The 18,305-nt window shown below is 54.5% G+C and overlaps 1 protein-coding gene across 9 annotated transcripts in view; it reads right to left on the bottom strand.

The window, feature by feature from the left end:
• The window catches only part of INPP4A (inositol polyphosphate-4-phosphatase type I A), a 133,787-nt gene that overhangs the window by 32,280 nt on the left and 83,202 nt on the right, over positions 1-18,305 (bottom strand). For 4 of the 9 annotated variants that reach the window (XM_075563198.1, XM_075563196.1, XM_075563202.1 and 1 more), the window contains exons 4-14: positions 18,001-18,045; positions 14,213-14,331; positions 12,723-12,839; positions 12,359-12,438; positions 10,719-10,830; positions 9,610-9,700; positions 8,519-8,666; positions 6,814-6,944; positions 3,993-4,097; positions 3,080-3,188; positions 1,704-1,721 (exon numbers count right to left, since the gene is read on the bottom strand). In XM_075563198.1, the coding sequence (XP_075419313.1) occupies positions 1,704-1,721; positions 3,080-3,188; positions 3,993-4,097; positions 6,814-6,944; positions 8,519-8,666; positions 9,610-9,700; positions 10,719-10,830; positions 12,359-12,438; positions 12,723-12,839; positions 14,213-14,331; positions 18,001-18,045 (1,075 nt within the window). The remainder of the gene's footprint in view (positions 1-1,703; positions 1,722-3,079; positions 3,189-3,992; positions 4,098-6,813; positions 6,945-8,518; positions 8,667-9,609; positions 9,701-10,718; positions 10,831-12,358; positions 12,439-12,722; positions 12,840-14,212; positions 14,332-18,000; positions 18,046-18,305) is intronic. The other 5 variants (XM_075563200.1, XM_075563197.1, XM_075563203.1 and 2 more) reach the window with 2 other exon arrangements.

The raw sequence follows: 18,305 nt of genomic DNA, 5'->3' as shown, positions 1-18,305 counted from the left end.
CAGACACCTTGCTGCTTCTCAGCAAGACAGTCCCAGGAAGGCTCAACTCGAGGGAAGAGAGCCTCTTGGTACCACACACTGTCTTGTGTGCCCAGCAGCTCCGCAGGGTAGGTGATGTCTTGTGTACAGTCCACGGACCTGCATTCGGCCCCCCGCCCAGACCCCATGAGAGCTGGGAGCATGTGGGCTGAGGGGTGGAGCTGGCAGGTCGCAGCCTGGAAGGGCTGGGGGCTGCTGGGTGAAGCAGCACTGCGCCTGCAGTGGCTGACAGAAGAGGAACTGGTCCGGCACAGGACTGGGACGAGGAAGCCCTCAGGTCCTCCAGGTGGGAATGACATAACCCTCCCCCATCTGTCCCAGGTCTGTCTGTCTGTTGGGGAGAGTAACAAAGGCCAGCCTGGGCTAGGGAAGTTCAAGGGGTCACTGAAGAGGGGGCCTGATGAAGGTTGATTTCTAAGAACTTCCTAGAAAAGTCAGCCAACAACATCTGGGCTGGCAGTTACCAAGGCAGAGAGCTTGGGGACAGCTGGGCCTTTAGCTCTTCCTGTCCCACTGCCCATTGCCCTGTGGCCTCTAGAAGTATCTCCTCTGTACTGTCCAAGTCCTGCCAGAGAGCCCTTCTATGGGTGCCAGGAGAGAAGAGGAGGACAGCAGGGAGCCTGTCCAGGTCCCAGCCATAGAAGCAGCTGTAGGCTTCCCAATCATGGCATCAGGGGCAGCTGCCACTCTTCCCAGACAGCCATCTCCCTCCCCTGGGGGAAGGGTTCCCTCTGGGTGAATGGGTCTCTGTCTTCAGGGAGGGGCTGCCTCCTCAGGACCGCTCCACCTCGGATGCGCCCCAGAGGCCAGACACCTCCCAGCTGCATGGGGAACAAGGCAACAGCAGTTCTGGGGAGCCAGGGGTCCTTCCAGTGCCTGTCCCCAGGCTTTATGCAGATCCCTGGGTTCTGGACCTGGGCGAGCGCTTTGGGTCAGGCTAGGGAAAGCTGGGGCAATAGTGGGGACCCCCAGGCTGCCATCTGATTCTTTGCTGGGAGTAAAAAAACAAACAAAACCAACAGCACACCATTACATTAATCCTTGGTTTGCCCTCCAGGGGTACAGTTGACCCCAGTAACACTGGTCTAAAAACCTGCATAAAAGAGGAGCTGCTACCAAGGGCTCACGAGAAAGTCATGTCTAGAAAGTAATCACGGCAACCTATGTGCGCATCTGCGCTATACCACTGACGTATGGATTGTGTTCAGAGCTGTGGCGCCCATAAAATCATCTTTTAATGATTTTTAAAAATCTGCCTAAAGGAGCACGTGTCCTCCAAGTGTGAGCTGACGTCATCCAAGAAGTGACTCTGAGATGTGAGAAATGAAAAGCCCCAGGATTCTTTTCAAGGAAGGTGGAAAGGAATTCCCAGCGGTGCCAAAGGGCCGCCTGGCAGGCCCCGCACCTGGGCCGCACTCCTCCGGTCCTCTAACGGAGCGCAGCATCACAGGCGGCCTGCTTGTAGGACAGCGGCTGGCGAGGAGCTAGTCACCATCAAAGAGCATTGCAGGTGGGAGGGCAGGGTCGCCTACCAGGCGTGTGAGCAGGAGCCGCCCGCCTGGGCACCGTGGAGGCAGCACTGCCAGGGGAAGGGGGCCCAGCAGCCTTTGCGGGCAGGCAAGCAAGGACACCACAGACACTCTCTCCACAGACAGAAAACTCACCAACTCTCCTCAAAACTGCTACAGAGAAGAACCAGAAGGAAAGATGAGCAGTTTGTGAGCCAGCACCAAACGCAACGGAAACAGACAATCATAAAAGGGGAAGCCAAGTAAGTTTGTTTTAAAAATAATGTGTCAAGAGACTGAAGATTATGCTCTGGACTCCCAGCTACAGGGATGATTAAAGGGACCCCCAGCTAAGCATATGTGCTGCTTGTGGGCAATTGGCACCCGTGTTAAGGGAGGCTTTGAATGGTGCGAGCCATTATCTGTGAGTGACTTGGTGCCATTGTCAGCAAAATGAAATTTAAACATTAACGAGGCATTCTGCTAAATGCACAGACTGATATTCTGATGTCTTTTTTGTAATATGAAGATTAATCAAGTTTCAGTGTGCCCGACCCTCTAGGGACAGGCACAGAGACAACCGGGTAGCCCCACCCTTCACTGACTGCACAGAAATTAAGGAGCTTTCTCCCTCCCCTCGGGGCCCCAGGGGAGCATGGTCTACACACCACCTTCAGATCACACTCACACTTCTCACACATCACGTGCAAGGGCACTGCACACACACACACACACACACGCATTCTGGCTGGGCAGGGCAGTTGGGGGACAGTATTTTCCTGGGACCCCTGGGACCAGTACATCCGAGGCAGGCCTTGTGAAGGCAGTGTCCTTGGCACATGTGGTGGGATGATTTTGGCCAGCAGACTCTCTGAGCATCTTAGTCCTGCGCTGCCCTGGTGACTGGCCTTCCTCCTCCTGACCAGCCTTGCTCTGGAGTCCCGGGCCAGCCTGCTGCAGGCTCCCCACACCTCCGATACGCCCTGTACCAGGAGCTCTCTTCCCCTCAGCTGCTCCCACCCAGCCTGGCACTCGACCCCATCGCCCCATGGATGGGGCACAGCACCTGAGCTTTATTGGCCTCCTGGATCCAGCTGGGGTCTGCTTTCCAGCTCAGAGCAGGTGGGCAGTGAGGCTGCCTCTCGCTCTTAGCCCTTGCTCCCCCCAAAGCACTGTGCACCTGGCTGCACCTCACCACCCAGCATTGCCTGTGGCATTGCCCCGTTCTCAGGTACCTTTTCCTGCCCTGCCCTGCACTGAGCTCTCTCACTCTCTCTCTCTCCCTCTCGCGTGCGTGCACTCTCTCTCTCTCTCTCTCACACACACACTGAGCACACACACACACACACTGAGCGCACACACACACACACACACACAGCGGCACAGCTCTTCCCACCAGGCCAAAGCAGACTGGAGTGGCTGGGTGTTGACACGGCCATAGTTTGATTTTCTTTTTTTAAAACAAAAACTCTGGGAAGCATCAGACAGCTGTGCAGAGGCCACGACCCCCAACCCCCACTCGGGCTACTTACTGTTTCTTGGTCTCTTCAAATTTGTGCAGCTTTTTGCGAAGGCCTCCTGACTTAAACCCTTGGCAGTGTGCCGCTGGGGCTCCGATGGTGACGATGTCGTAGTTCTGATCTGAATGACAGAAAGCTCTCCTCCATTACTCTGGGCTCAGGCCTGTGGACGAGCCGGCTACAGGGATATATGCACGCACGTCTAGGTGCCTGCCCCAGCAGCCCTTTCACAAGCAGCTCCAGGATTCCTGAACTAACTCCACAGGGCGGGCTGCCCAAGAGCTTGCTGGGGCCCAGCACCAACAACCCAGCAAAGAGGGAGTTCTGTAGGTCTGCAGGTAGAGCCGGCAAGAGCTAAGAGTCGCTCCCAACTCCTAGCTACCCTCCGAGAGGGCAAAGTAGACCTGTCCCCCGGGTTTCTGGAGCTGAAAATCTTTACGGGAGCAGAGAGCCTCATCGTTTTCCCACTGAGCAAATGGTGGGTTTGAACCGCTATCCTGTGGAATAACCCACATACCAAACCAAACTCTCTGACAGGGAGACATTTCCAATTCAAAGCAACCCTCCAGGGCAGAGTAGAACTGCCTCTAGAAGTTTCTGAGACTGTAACTGTAGCCCTAGAGAGCCTCTTCTATCTCCCTCTGAGTGGCTAATGGTTTTGAACTGCCAACCCTGTGGTTAGCTGCCCACCAAACAATCCACTATGCTAGAGCCACCAGTGCTGTGAAAATCTACACAACCTCCTTACTGGACATCTGCCTGTGACAGAAAGATAAAGGGAAGCGGGTGGGGGGAGGGGAGAGAAGGTGGGATCTGCATCCTCTCACCCTTCTCTTAGCCCCACTGGCCTGCTGCTTGAGATCAACGACCCAGTCAGAGTAGAGCCAGATGTGGATTCAGAAAGAGAGCAAAGAAACGGCTTTACCTGATCCTCCATCGTCTTGAACTCTCATCCTTTGGATGTGCAAGTTTGTGGGAACAAATTCTAACTTTTTGTCTGCTTTCAAACTGCTGGCTTTGAATGAGGGACCTAAGAAATGGAACACGGGGAAAAGGCCGTCAAGGCACACTCTGCAGACACGAGGCGGCAAGAGAGAAGACATTTCCAAGGGGGTGGTGAACAGAGCTGGGCGGGCAGTGGTCAGAGAATCCTGAGCTGTCCACGACATCCCATTGCCAGATGGTGGTGCGGGGGGGGGGGGTGTCAAAATCCTCAAAGGTGGGCAGCTTGCTGGCCCGGAGCCTGGCTTGGGACTCTCAGGTAAAGCAAAGAATGGGCCTTGGCACATGATGGCGATGGTTCCCGCCCTCCCTTGCATGCCTCAGCTCGGATCCGGCAGAGAGCTCCGACACAGAGGCGTGGTGTCATCCATGCCCTGTGATGTCGGCACCCTATGAAATGCCAACGGGTCCCTGCCAGAAGCCCCCTTTTCCAGCTGTGCAGATGGCCATCAGCCAATGCAGACAAAGCCGACTCGACCAGAGTGGCACATCTCAATGCTGAGAACCAGGGAAAAGAGCTGCTCTTGGCGCCAGGTTGCCCGGGATGTACACATGCTAGACAGCACTGATTCTGCCATACTCCCATGTGCTTCCTGTGTTTGCCCCCGCTGGTTCCAGGGACACAGCGAGTGCCCTGGAATTCCCATTCTTCACAATGTCAACCATAGTGTTGCTCTGGTTTTCATGGGAATCCCACAGAGCAATGCCTTCGTGTAACCCACGGGGCTCACGTAGGACCTGTACAGGGAGCGAGGCAGTCTTCTGAACAGGACAAAGGAATACTGTGTGGTCTCCAATCAGGACAAGTATGTATCAGGATTGAATCCTTCCATCTGTTCGCTGTTCCAATCATCCAAGAAGTGGGACTACATGAAGAGCGCAGCATTCGGATTGGAGGAAAATGTGTAACCACCTGCCAAAGGTGGGTGACACGCCTGCTTAGGGGGGCACCATCCACACGAATCCTCACCGTGACATTGGTGCCCCTCATGATGAATGTGATGCTCTTGGAAATCAAATGACATACGACACTGGGAAATGTGCTGCCAAAAGACCTCTTCAAAGCGTGGACAATAAAATAAACCTAAAGAGGTCCCCCTAGAGGAAGGAGGAAGGGCACCTAGCACAGCCAGGGCATTTCCAACCCCTCATGCGCAGGGGACAGCGGGCCGAGGATGAAGAAGACAGGAGAAAACGGGTGTCTGAGTCGTGGTGGTGGCAAGGAATACTGAGTGCCCCACGGGCTGCCAGGCGTCTCAGAAGAACACTCAGAATGCTCCCTAGGTGGTGTGAGCACTTCATCTCCCATACCCTGGGCGCATCGCCAGGGGGAGACGTGCCTTCCAGCTTGGTCAATGAGAGAACGGACGAAAAAGAGGAAGATCCTTGGTGGGTGGGTGGATCGACACCATGACTACAACATTGGGCTCACATAATGCAAGAATGGAGAGGAAGGTACAGGATGTGAAACGCGATCGGACGTTGTTTGCTTTGCTTTTTGGACAGGAGATTGTTCTCCAGAGCCTGACACTTGGGAGTATGGTCCCAAGGCAGGGCGCCGCACCCAGAGCGCCTGTGAGAAGCAGACTCCCGGCCCTTGCGAAAGCAGCAAACAGGATTCCCAAGGAGGAATGCGGAGCAGCTCGACTCTAAAAAACTCTAGGCTGTCGGTCTCCGAATTGCTGGGCATCCACTATCCAGCAGAGGCAAGTCCTCCAGTGTCTTTGGGCAAATGATGCTATTTTATCTGAGGCTCATTCTTCGGATTCAAATCAAGCCCAGGGGAGCACCGTCTTGTCATTCTTCCTATACTTGGCTCCTTCAGGTCCATGTTCAGTGTCAAAACTGCAGGAAAGGCTGGCGAGTTTCCTACACCCCAAAAATCCCTTGCTAGAGAGAGGGAGGAGAGAAGACTCTACAGCCAGATACCTAGTTGGACTGCTGACGCATGCAATAAAGTAATGAACCCCCACCCCACCCCCTCAGATCATTCCACTTGCAAGCCAAAGGGACCCAGTTAGGAATCACCTGCTCCAGGTAACCCGAGAGCACCCTGGCCTGCGTCTCCAAGGAGAAAAGGGGAGGTGTCTGCAGCTGAATTTCTCTTTGTGAGTCCTGAGTGTGTGTTGGTACCAGTACTGCCGAGTGTAGACGGCGGCGTGGTCTCAAGGGAAGGAAGCAGCCTGGTCTCCCACTGTTCTTCTACCGTGGTGAACACACAGCGCCAGCCGCCGCCCTCCCCGTGAGCGGGGCTTCTCCGTGCTCACCCACAGCGGCTATCCTGGGAGACGGCCCGGAGGAAGCCCGGTTTGGGGCTGTGCTCACAGATCTAGCCTTCTCATCCTGGCTGCTCCTGGTAGTGCCGAGAGGCACTATCTTAGAGGAAGGACAGCCAGAATGCTTCTCCGAAGCAAGCGTGGGCTTCATCTCACGGGCTTCGGCCATGCGGTCGGGAGAGGAAGTCACTGTAAAAGAGCTTCACGCTCGGGAAGGCAGAGGGGCAGCTAACACTCAGCTGGATCGACGGGATGGCTCAAACCTAACAACAGCCGCGGGGTGGCTCGGGACCCAGCGGCGTCGCGTTCTGCCCACGCTTGCTTTGGAGAAGCATTCTGGCTGTCCTTCCTCTAAGATACAATCTAGAGTTGAGTGCAGGTCACAGCTGCACGCGACATTACTGATATTGCCAGTGGGGGGACCGCAGCGACCTGGGAATGGGAGCGCAGGGATGAGACAGTGCCCACCTTTGTACTGGTGGAGGTCGGTCAGGTTCTCCTGGTACGTGAGGATAATGGTCTGGTACTGGGTGACGATCTGGCGCCGGAGGCTCTCCCAGCAAGGGGACAGCTCGCCCAGTTCCTCCAGTTCACACACTCTAAAAGCAAGACATACACACACACACATATCAGGCTGTGGGTCCTAACCAGGAGGCTAGAAGGCCCATGGGGCATGGCTGGTGCAGGGAAGACCGAGCTAGACTACAGTGCCAGCTAGCAGGGCAGCCAGTGAGCAGGAGGCCCCAGCTCTTGGAGGAAAAGGTTATAAGAGAGGTAGAAGGGACCAAGGAAGAGGGTGTGGGGCCCCTTCTCATTGTCACATGTGCAGGGAACACAAGGGGGAGCGGCCACAGGGCAAAGGCTCTGCCACGCCAAGCAGAGCTGACTCAGGATGGGGCTGATTCAGGACCCAGGTCCTGCTCACCTCCCCTCTCCCCTGGGAGCTGCCAGGGGCTCCTCTCATTTGCATGAGGTGAAGGCTGCCTGCTCCCCCCACACCCCCACTCAGAGGAGGGCAGCAGGATGGACACCTGCTTAGCTTCAGTCTACGGGGCCCCAGCGGTGCCCACTGTGGGGTGGGCGCTGAGGTGCTAGCCTGAGGGGCCCAGTTAGTTCTACTCCGACACGCGTCAGTCAGAAGTGGGCTTCAAGGCAGCCGGGAGCTACGTAAACAGAGGGGGGCTTCACAAAAGGCCTATGGGAAAGTCCCGTGACCTCCTTACGCCTCTTCCCCTTCAACTTTCTGAAGCCCCGCTGCATAGCCAGGTGTGGACAAAGCTGAGCGGGAACTTCCAAGCCTTAAACCAACGACACAGCACGCTGGCAGGTGCAACGGAGCACCCAAGGCTGAGCAACTGGTGGATACAGGTAACGGGTCTGCGCGGGGGCACGCTGCATTGTTCTTGCAATATTTTAAGACGAAAAGTTCAGCAAAACAGCTGTCTGAAGACAGCAGGATCCTGGAGGTATCCTTCCCTTCACACTTCCCTCCGAGTGCACTGATCATGGAATGTGCCCCACCACGAGGAGCAGCAATGTCAGCCTGCCTAGGGCAGGGCAACCTGCAGCAGCAGCTGACACCCACCCACCCCCGCCCCTCTCCGCCAGGCCTTCTTCCTGGCTCCGAAGCAAAAGAAACACGTTCTGAGAGCAGAGATGTGGGGGGCCTTCCGGCTACGCTCCACAAGGGCGCCAGGCCCTCACAAACCACACGCAGTCTTCGGAACCCTCAGCACTGTGGAGAAAGCCGGGTGGGGGGATTGGGTTATAGTGTTGGGCTGCGATCCGCAGCGTCAGCAGGTTCGAAACCACCAGTCTTCTCCACGGAAGAAAGAGGAGGCTTTCTACCCCAGGCATGAGCTGTAGTGTCAGACACCCACGGGGGCTGTTCTGCCCTGTACCTCTGGGGTGCCATGAGTCAGGATATGTGGCGCCCCCGGAGGTGGTGAGACAGTGCAGTGGCCCAGCCTGGGGAATGCCCACAACTTCTAACATGTCAAAGAGGAGGCAGAAATGAGGCAGGGAGGGGCCGGCTTGCGTACCCCTCCTGCAGCGCACACAGCCAGGGCCCAGGGCTGGCAAGTGGTGGCGGCTGGGTTTGCCCAGCACATCTCTGAGCCTTCAAGGAGGGCAGGGGCCCCAAAGCGTGGCGGGGAGCATGTGGGGGCCTCACCTGGCGGCGTCTTCTTCCAGCAGGAGCTTCACAAACTGCCGGGGCACGTGCAGGGAGAGCACGCTCTCCGCCATCTGCTCCAGGATCCGCAGGTGGTTGCCGTCAGTGGTCGGGAACCGGTACATGCGGCAGATGGCTCCGCCGAACACTGCAGAAGGGACAGTGGTTGTGCTGGGGGAGCCGGCTGGACAATCGCCTCCCAGGCTCACCCACTCCCACCTCGCCTGCAAATCACATGGACACCCACCAGTCTTCTTACCATTCAGTTAAAGGAAATCAAAACTTAGACACCCAAAACCCACCACAGGGGACCTACCCGGAAAATGTTTCTCCCTGCCATATCCTGGCCCCAGGCCACCAAACCATAGCCCAAGAAGCAGAGTGGGGCCCCAAGAAACCTTAGTGGCATGATGGTCAAGTACCCTGCTGCTAAGCAAAACAAACCGGCAGTTCAAACCCGGCCAGCGGCTCCCCAGGAGGAAGCCCTGAGCCTCTAAAGACTCGCTCTCACTCACTGCCCCCACAAGACGGGGCAGAACTGCCCCTGTGAGTCTCCCAGAAGGCAGTGCTTGATGAGAACAGAAAGCCACGCCTCTCCCCTTGGGCGCTGGCTGGGGGTGTCCGACCGCTGACCTTGGGCTTGGCAGCCAACTCAGAACCACGGGGCCACCAGGGCTCCTCCTGGATGGATCACGAAGCCCCAAACAGCCGGGCCAACCTGCGTGGTGCACTGGCCTACCAACGGAAAGGTTGGAGGTTCAACCCACCGCTGCCCCGTGGGAGAGAGAGGAGGCTGTCTGCTCCCATATGGAAACCAAGGAGCCGTCCCCCTTTGTCCTGTCAAGGTCCTACGAGTCCTGGGCAGATTACAGCCTGGCAACCCCCCTGGCTAGCTTCTTTCTGTCCTTCAGGCTCCCGGGGTGGACGAGGGAAGGCCGATGTGGAAAGAAGAGCACACAGGACCTGCCCTGAGCATCACGGAGAGCTGGCGCAGGAGCAATGCACAGCCTGCGCCTGGCTGTAAGTCCCCGCCTGGCCTCCTGGGCACACACCGCCGAATGGCATGAGCCCCAGCAGACGAAGATGCTTACCCGACTTCAGCAAAGCGTCTTTTCGCAAGGAAGCATACTTGGATCGGATCCCGAGGGACTCGGTCAAGCTTTCATCAACAGGCAGGACCATCTAAAAGCGTGTAAGAAAAACACGAGGCTCCTGTGAGGCTCAAGCAGCCCCAGAGCAGCAGGCAGAAGGGTGGCCTGAACACATTCCAACAACCCAACCCCGGACATCGAGCCCATTCCAGCCCGGACTGACCCTGCAGGCCACAGTGCCCTGTGGCTTCCACCCCAAGGGTGTGCGTCTACACGAGCAGAGAGCCCCATCTTTCTTTCTCCCTCAGAGTGCCTGCGGGGTTCAAACTTCTGGCCTGGTGATCAGCAGCCCCGCACATAAAAATCTAGTATAGCACCAGGATTCCCAAATACATCGTTAAAAAAATGAACTCTAACTCACTGCCACTGAGTCGATGTCGACTCAGTGACCCTACGGGACAGGGTAGAACTGCCCCTGTGAGTTCCCAAGACTGTAACTCTTTGCGGGAGTAGAAAGCCCTGTCTTTCTCCCCAAGTGTAGCTGGTGGTTTTGAACTGCTGACTTTGCGATTAGCAGTTCAACGCGTAACCACGATGCCAGACATCCTAAAAGAACTCTTCGAATCAGTATCAACCATGACATGCTTACCCAGTCATCAGCTGCCTGAATTCACCTCCCGGCAGATACAGACAGTATCCCCTACGGTTACTTTGTCTGAAAGTGCATCTTTTTCACCCGCTCATAACTTCACCTTGGGCTTTGGTGCTCCAAGGTGTACCACCGAGAGGCAGGAAGGGGGAAGCCCGACTGCTTCCAGTGCAACATGAACAAAATATGATCATTTTCATGTCCATGATCGCAGACCCCCGTAGGGCACTGCCCCAGAGCTGACCACCGTGCCTCTGGGTGTCTCTCACCCACTCACTCTGGCTCCTGGGCACTGCCCCTCAAGGTGGGCACCCCCATCCGGAGGAAGCAGCAGTCTTTACACTTGGAGGTGTGCTGGAGAGAACCAGAACATGCTGCTGGGGCTGCACCCAGCAGCCCCCGGGCTCAGGCATGTAGCCGGCCTCTCACTCTACAGCAGGGAGAAAGGCGGAGTGCTCACCCGCCCGTTGACGGTGTCCACAGACCGGGTCACGGGGGCCCGCTGATCAGACTTCTCATCCATCTGCCAGCCTATCACGGTGATGTTACCCACGCGGTCACTCTCTGCAGACCTGCAATGAGCAGGGGCTATGAGGAGCAGCTTCATGACTGGATTCGGTCATCCTGGGGCATCAAGGGGCCCGGGAGCACCCACCCAGCCATATGGTCAGTCGGTCGCCCAGGCCTCGCTGACACCCAGGCTGCAGGGGAGCACGCGGAGGGGCTGTGTCTTGAGGGGAACACACACCTGAGAACACCTGGCTCCCCAGGGGAGGCGGAGCTTGCTCCAGAGCTGCCCTGGGCCCTGGGCCTCCCCACACCCCAGAGACTGATGAGGAAGGAAGCCTCTCTAAATTAGAGCTGGGTGTTACCTATCCTGGCCTGGGACCCCTCCCGCCCCCAGGCTCTGAGGATCCCAAAGGGTAGGCCTGGACCCCAGAGTAAACTGAGACCGCCCAGGGGTTCCTTCCGGGGAGAAGGCCTTCAAACCAGTTCCTTCTGGTTCAGTCTCTTGCAGAGAATTTCCCTCTCCACACCAGTTACGGAATCAGCATGCGGTTTCCCGCACTCCCTAGATGAGTCTCCTGCACACTTAAGAATCACCTTGGGGAGCTGGGGACACCTGTAGCTTCCCACTCAGCGTCTCTTTGGGGGAAAGCCAAAGATCGCAGGGGCTCCAACAGGAGTGCGCCGGTCCGAGCCCAGGTCCCCGTTTAGGAAATGTCCTTTCCTGTGCCGTGATTTTCTGGGCAGTCAACTTTGGCTCCCTTTAAAAAGGAACGATGCCCATTCCTTACACTCTGCTCCAATCCAGAGGAATTCACTCTGGTATATGACATTGTAACAAACCCGGATATTCACCCCAAATGGCTAATGGGTCCATGCTGCCCGCCCCACCCCATCATATATGGGACCCATTCTGCACACACAGTAAGGAGGGCCGCAGGGCTCTCCCCCTACCCCTGATCAGTCAGCAGCACCCTCACAAGGCCACTGCTGTAGCTTTGGCCCTCAATGGCGAGCAGGGAATTACTCTTCTACATCAACATTTTCTTTGTGGTATTAGATTATATCCCCCCTGCCCCCACACATGACAGAGGGTTCCAAGTTTAAACCATCTTGAGGCTAGAACGCCAATCAGGATGGTGATCGGAACTGCCACTACAATGAACTTGGGAAAGATTGCTGGCTTGACGTGTTCCCCCTCCCATTCGGGGACACAATGGGGGGTGCCACAGCCGTTCATCTATCTCTTCAACAGCTGTTCACTGAGCAGCTGGTATGTGCTAGGCCCTGAGACAGAGCAATGGAGAAACAAAAGCAGAAAGCTCTGCTGGGGGGGAGGGGCAAATCCTACTGCAAAAGCACAGAGAAGAGGCCCGTGCTTTGTTCTTGTCCTACAGGTACCGGCATTTTCCTGCACAGGTGTCCTCCCACAGCGGGCCAGCCATTTCCATTCCCACAGGCCTCAACGGACCACCCACTCCTGAGAATGGCCTCTGGGTACCCACAGGATATTTTGTGTCTTTGTTAGGACCCTTGCCCATCTGTTCCTTGACCTTGGAATTTGAGATCCGGTCAAATCAATGGAATACTAACCTTAGTGTTAAATGCAACCTGTGATGCTTGTCCTGGAGCAGATCCTTGACAATGAAGGTTCCAGAGCCAAGTAAATACATCTGGGGAAGAGACGGCAGAGAACAGGAGGGTTCGGGGTTTCACTTTGCTTCCTGTCCCAGGACCACGTCCCAGGGGAGCCTGGCGGGCTGGCTCCCACCAAGCATCAGACCCTTGTATTATTAGTCCAACCCAGATGCTCAGAAAGACATTCCCAAATACATTTAACGTTACCCAATTTGAGAGCCAGAACCGAAGTCAACCATGCTCACCTCTCACTCACACAATTATGTAAGTTTATGAAAAGGAAAAGAAAGTTCCACCAACTAATAACATGCTACTTAACTGTTCCCTGAGATCTATCTTTGACATCGTACACGGAGAGCTTGATTTGTGTCATCTGATTGATAAGAGAGTCCTGGAAGAAGGCAATACTGCTTAGGAAGATAGGGTTGTTGGTTCCCTAGAGCAGGAAAACAAAATGCAGGGGCATTAGAAAATCACCAGCATCGAGCGCAGCCGCTTTCCCTGAATCAGACGTGAGCACTGGGCCACTTGGCCACACACAAATGGCAATGGTAGCTTAGATGGCTTTGAGCAACCCAAAACCACCTTTCCAGAGAGGCGAGGGGAGCCTGACACTTTTGAGTCTGCAGATTACAGACCCAGACATGGCAGACCAATCCATCTCACAAGCTAAGTCTACAGGTTCACTGTTACGTGAATATGGGAAGGCCTTCCAGGCAGCCCTTTTTCATCAAGTCTACCTGTGAACCTGACTGTCCTCCCGAACCCACTCAGACGTCATGTCCAACAGGACCTTGCTCTTCCATGTATGGTCCCAAGGCACAGGGTCCCCCGAGAGCTTGTGAGATGCAAGAGTCCTGAGCCCCACTGCACAAGAACACCACTGTGGAATGGGACGAAATACCACCACCTGTGTTCCCATGGTGCTCTCCAACACATCCCACAGCCTGTTGGCTCCGGGGCGGCCACATCCATCCCTGTTCTCCCTCGCCCCACCCCCGCCTCCCACATGTTGGTGAACTCAGTGAGGGCAGGAATGATTCTGGATCCTGTCCAGTAGCTCTAGGTGTAGGTAGGGCTCAACAAAATGCTGAGAAAACAATCGGTGGACTCGAACTTGGAAGCAAATTTCCGAGAGATGGAGAGGCTCATCCATCTTCTAGATGGGTGGGGAAGAGGGGGAGAAGGAGCAGGTGTGTGACTGTGACTGGGTGCGGACCATTCACAAAGATGCTCACAATCACATGCATGAGAAAGAAACCAGGACCCCCCCTCCCACCTTTGCAGGTCTCACCCCATCAATTCCTACACTCAGCCCAGGAGCTTACATAACACTTCCATTATCTAGCAGGACTGTGTCAACTCCCTTGGTGAATATATATATATATATATATATATTTCAATGTAAAAAATTAACACTCCCAAGACTGTAAAGATTAAGGCTAAAAAAGAAGTATGTTTGGCTAAGGGGGTTGATTCACTGCCAGTCCTTCCCCACGCTTTGATTAATGAGCACAAGCTCCGAGAGGGACATCCACGTGTAGGTGACAAGGAAGAGGAGGTCTTCGCTATCAAGAGGCGATGAACCTCATAAGCTCCATGCTCCAAAATAACCTGCCATCAGCGGATCAAGTCATTGTGAAGGGAACAGCTGACAGAGGCCGCCCAGACGAGTCATGGTCAGGAAAAGTATTGATGGACCGAAGCCCAGGGCAAAGAGCGGCCAGTCACACGGATGTCACTGGGACTACATAGCACAGCCCAAGTGTCCCCGGCTCCCTCCCAGGGGACGAACCCGCTGGCACCCACCTCAATGATCTCCGTCTGCGCGTGCTTCGTCCAGAAGGCCTGAGGAGGGGTGGTGACACTCACAGCTACGAAACTATTTGGTTTTCGATCTAGCGATGGCGTATGCAGCTCACTGCAAGCTACAAAATCAAAACGGGGGGGGGGGGGGGCGGAGAATGCTTTAGGCTCTACTTATTACATTATTCCTAAGAAAGCTCCGGAAACATGCGGGATGAGACCAACACATTGTCAGCTGTCACAGGGAGGCGATTTTTAAAAATTCCAAACAACCTCTGCTCTTACTCCTCCTGCCCCAATGGTAATGCCTTAACTACTGGCAGGGGGCTAAACAGCCTGTGGGGGTCTGGACCCCCCAAACTGGACTCCAATATGTCACTGAGCCATGAACCAAGTAAGGCAAGAAGGCAGGTCTCTGAAAGCTAAACCGCAGAGACACGTTTTGCCCGACAGCTGTGTAACCAACTGCGCTCCGACCAGGGCTCTACCAGCTGGGACGGACACGGAGGAGAAGCGGGATGGGGAGAGGGGAGGTTACACTAAGAAGGTCCAATAACGAGCACAGGAAAGTACAGTGGGACAAGCAAGATGGAAAGAAAATGAGGGAAATAGAAAGGATCTTAAAATGCAGGGATGGTTATCTAAGAGTTTACCCAACCCCCCGAGTCAACGAGAGGCGCGAACAATCTGTGGACAGTCATTTTACGTCGCGAGTGAAGGGAATGAAAGATGTATGGCCAACTGTGTGGCGGTGATGTTGATGGCAAACTGGAAAGAACCTAACGCGTCAGTAATCAGAGACTGGTTAAATACGGATGCCATTGCCACCACTCCAGACCAGTGGTCCTCAACCTCCCTCACGCTGCGGCCCTTTCATGCAGTTCCTCATGTGGTGGTGACCCCAAACCATAACATTATTTTTGTTGCTACTTCATCATGGTCATTTTGCTACTGTGATGAATCCGGTGACCCCTGTGAAAGGGTTGTTAGACTCCCAAAGGGGCCACGACCCACATGTTGAGAACTGCTGCCCTAGACCCTATGGGACACCCAACATAAGGGAGATCTCACCTTTTAAGGAAGAAAGGATGCTAGTGATATTCTACTACATGCAAGAAAAAGAAAAACACATGAATACACTATGATGATTCTTTTGGGTAAACAATTCCATCATCTTCACAACCAAAAACTCATGAATAGTTTCTGTATAGTAGTACTATAGGGGGCGGAGGGAGATCTAGAAAGATATGTGCCAAAATATCCGCTGTGGTCTCTCACTCCAATAAGAAAATGGACTGTCATCGAGCCAGTGCTGACGTGGGTTTCCCGGACTGTCACTGTTGACGCCAGTAGAAAGCCCGGTCTCTCTCTGTGGAGCTGCTCGTGGTTTGAACTGCCAACCATGAGGATCGTAGCCACGAAAAAAAAAATAGGTGGTGTAACCACTACACCGCCAGGACTTCTCTCTCTCTCCAAGAGGGCATTCTTAATTACTTTGTTTTTAACTTTTTTTTCTCGTGAATCAGGTGAAGATTTGTGGAACATATCATTTTTCCATTTGACAAGCCATGCGCCTTTTACTTCATGTCACTGACTGCAGTCCCCACAGCGAGTGACATCACTCCCTGGGGTGTGTCTCCATCCCTCCTTTCTGAACCCTGACTGTCCTGGGCTACCTATCGCCCTCTTGACCTCAAATGGCTGGCCACTCTAAGGTGTGCACACCGTCCTGGAGTTGCTGTGCCCCTTACAGACCACAATGGGGCTTCCTCTACTGCTAAGACTGTGTGTGTGAAATGTTTTACCAAGAGCACGCATTCAGTTGACATGAAAAAGTGTGCTCTTCCCCCAGTGTTGCCTCCGTCTGTTTAGTCAACATAATTGTGTTACTGCTCTTAAACCATCAGACTCCAGCAAGGCCTGGTATTTTAAAGGATGAGGACTCTTCACTTACTTGTACCAGCTTTCATCCTCTCTCGTGCTCAGTATCATTTCAGCTCAACTCTACGTCAACCCCATTCCATTTTAGGGCTAAACCGTATTCCTTCTGAGCCACGGGCCACGCTAGGGTTCCTAGGACATTTCCCATTGGCCTCCTGCTTGTTTTTGACTCTCCTTTCATGACCCGCCTGTGCTTCCAGGGGCTGCACAGCATGCTTCTCGAAACTGTAATTTCTCTCAGTGAGACCAGTCCAACCACACTGCTCTGTCCCCTCCCCACTCCCTTTAGCCTCTGCTCTGATTTCAGTGCTGCTCTGTAGGCTGAACACACACGCACCTTCCTGGCACACACTCCATTTCCTGGATCCCACGTCTTCCTGGTTCTCCACGGGTTCTCTTTGGGTTGGAGCGTGTCCTCCAACGCCCCCAGAAGGATATGGGGGGAGTAACTTGGTTTGAGGCTCTATTGCAGTGAAGCATCTTTCAGCTCTCACATTTGAAGGAGTGTAGTGGGAATAGCAACCTTGAACTCTTCCTAATAGAAACTTTCTGAGAAGAAGCCCCTATTTGGTTTCCTGAGCTCCCGGGCCCTCTGGGACACATCACCTGCTTTGGTTTCCATGGCCCTCACTGACAGGTAAGTGCGGCCACTCTCCTCCCTAATTAGTAGTCAGTCCTCCCTCCGCTTTCCTTCTTCCCGGCTAGACTGTGGGCATTCCCCAAATGCCTCACCGTTTGGAATTAGCGTGCCTCTTCCTATTTATTTGCCCAGGTGTTCAGAAAGGAGCCCTGGTGGTGTAGTTAGTTACATGTTGACTGCCAACTACAAGGTCAGCAGTTCAAAACCATCAACTACTACTTGGGAGAAACATGAAGCTTTCTACTCCCATGAGGGGTTGTAGTCATGGAAACCCACAGAGCCAGGGCCAGGTGGTGGATTGATTTAGATCATTTCATTTGAAATTGGAACCTTTTCAGAATTTCCTGTTTTTTATTTGACAATAATGTGCTTACCTTTTTATAGTCTTGTAATTTTTCAAAGTTCTGCCTTCTCCCCCACCCCCCAATCCCCACGATCCTCTTGGCCTCTCACACAAACAGCAATGCCCCCACACAACACAGGAGGAAACTGGTCTCGCAGGGTCAAGGCCACGCAGTTAGCCTTTGACTAGCACCAGTCATCCCACTCCCCGTGGGGTACTTTTAGAACATGCCACCCCCTGGACACGGCTGCCAGGCCACTGGCCAATGCAGACCTACACCGAGAGGGCAGGCCAGGGGCAGAGCGGCACTGGATCATGTTGGGCTCTGGCAGCGCCCCACCCAGCTCTCTTCTCCTAGCTCCAAGGCAAACCATAGTACTGCCATGCTTCCTGGCAGCACGTTTCTAAGTACGTGCGTGTGTTCATCCTACCCTCCCCCAGAGAGGGAGAGCAGGCAGGCGTCATCAGCGCCTTTCATGGGAGCAAGGAGCCAAGGGCTAGAGAGCTACACTCAACCACACAAAGACACACACACACGCACACACACATAGCCAGCGCGTGACTCAGCTGAGTCCAAGCCCCAGCTCTGAGCCCGCTGCGCTCCTCCTTGCAGGGGGTGATGGGGCTGTGTCTGCTGGCAGCTCTGCGTGGGTCGGGCTCACACCCAGACAGGAGTTGGCCTCTGAGGCTTCTTCACACCGACAGGAAGTTCACACCTGTGTCAGGCTTCCGTGTCTGGGGAAAATGCGACAGGGAGGGGGGGGGCGGGGCGCAGCAACAGCAGCTTCTTTGAGATGAATGTGTGCCGGCAGTGGGAGTTATTTTTAAGTCACATCTTTTTTTTTAATGTAGTAATAAGATACCTACCTAAACTGAATTCTAAAATGGGCTCATCTGGATCCTGTACATTTCCTGAAAAGAAATAACAGTGGGGTAGGGGTGGGGGGGGGAGAATTATTCTTATTAAATGTTTCCTTGATTCTAGAACTAATGGGGGGTGGTTTCACAACACTCTACCCACTCCCACGCCACAAAACCCCAAACTTATTGCCCCGAGTCCACTGTGAGGCAGCAACTTTATAGGACAGGGTAGATTTGCCCCTCATGGGTTTCAGAGACTGTAACTCTTTACGGGAGCAGAAAGCCTCATCTTTCTCCCACATAGTGGCTGG

This window comes from Tenrec ecaudatus, chromosome 11, assembly GCF_050624435.1.
Source record: "Tenrec ecaudatus isolate mTenEca1 chromosome 11, mTenEca1.hap1, whole genome shotgun sequence".
Taxonomy (NCBI): Eukaryota; Metazoa; Chordata; class Mammalia; order Afrosoricida; family Tenrecidae; genus Tenrec; species Tenrec ecaudatus.
This window is presented reverse-complemented; position numbering and strand designations above follow the sequence as displayed.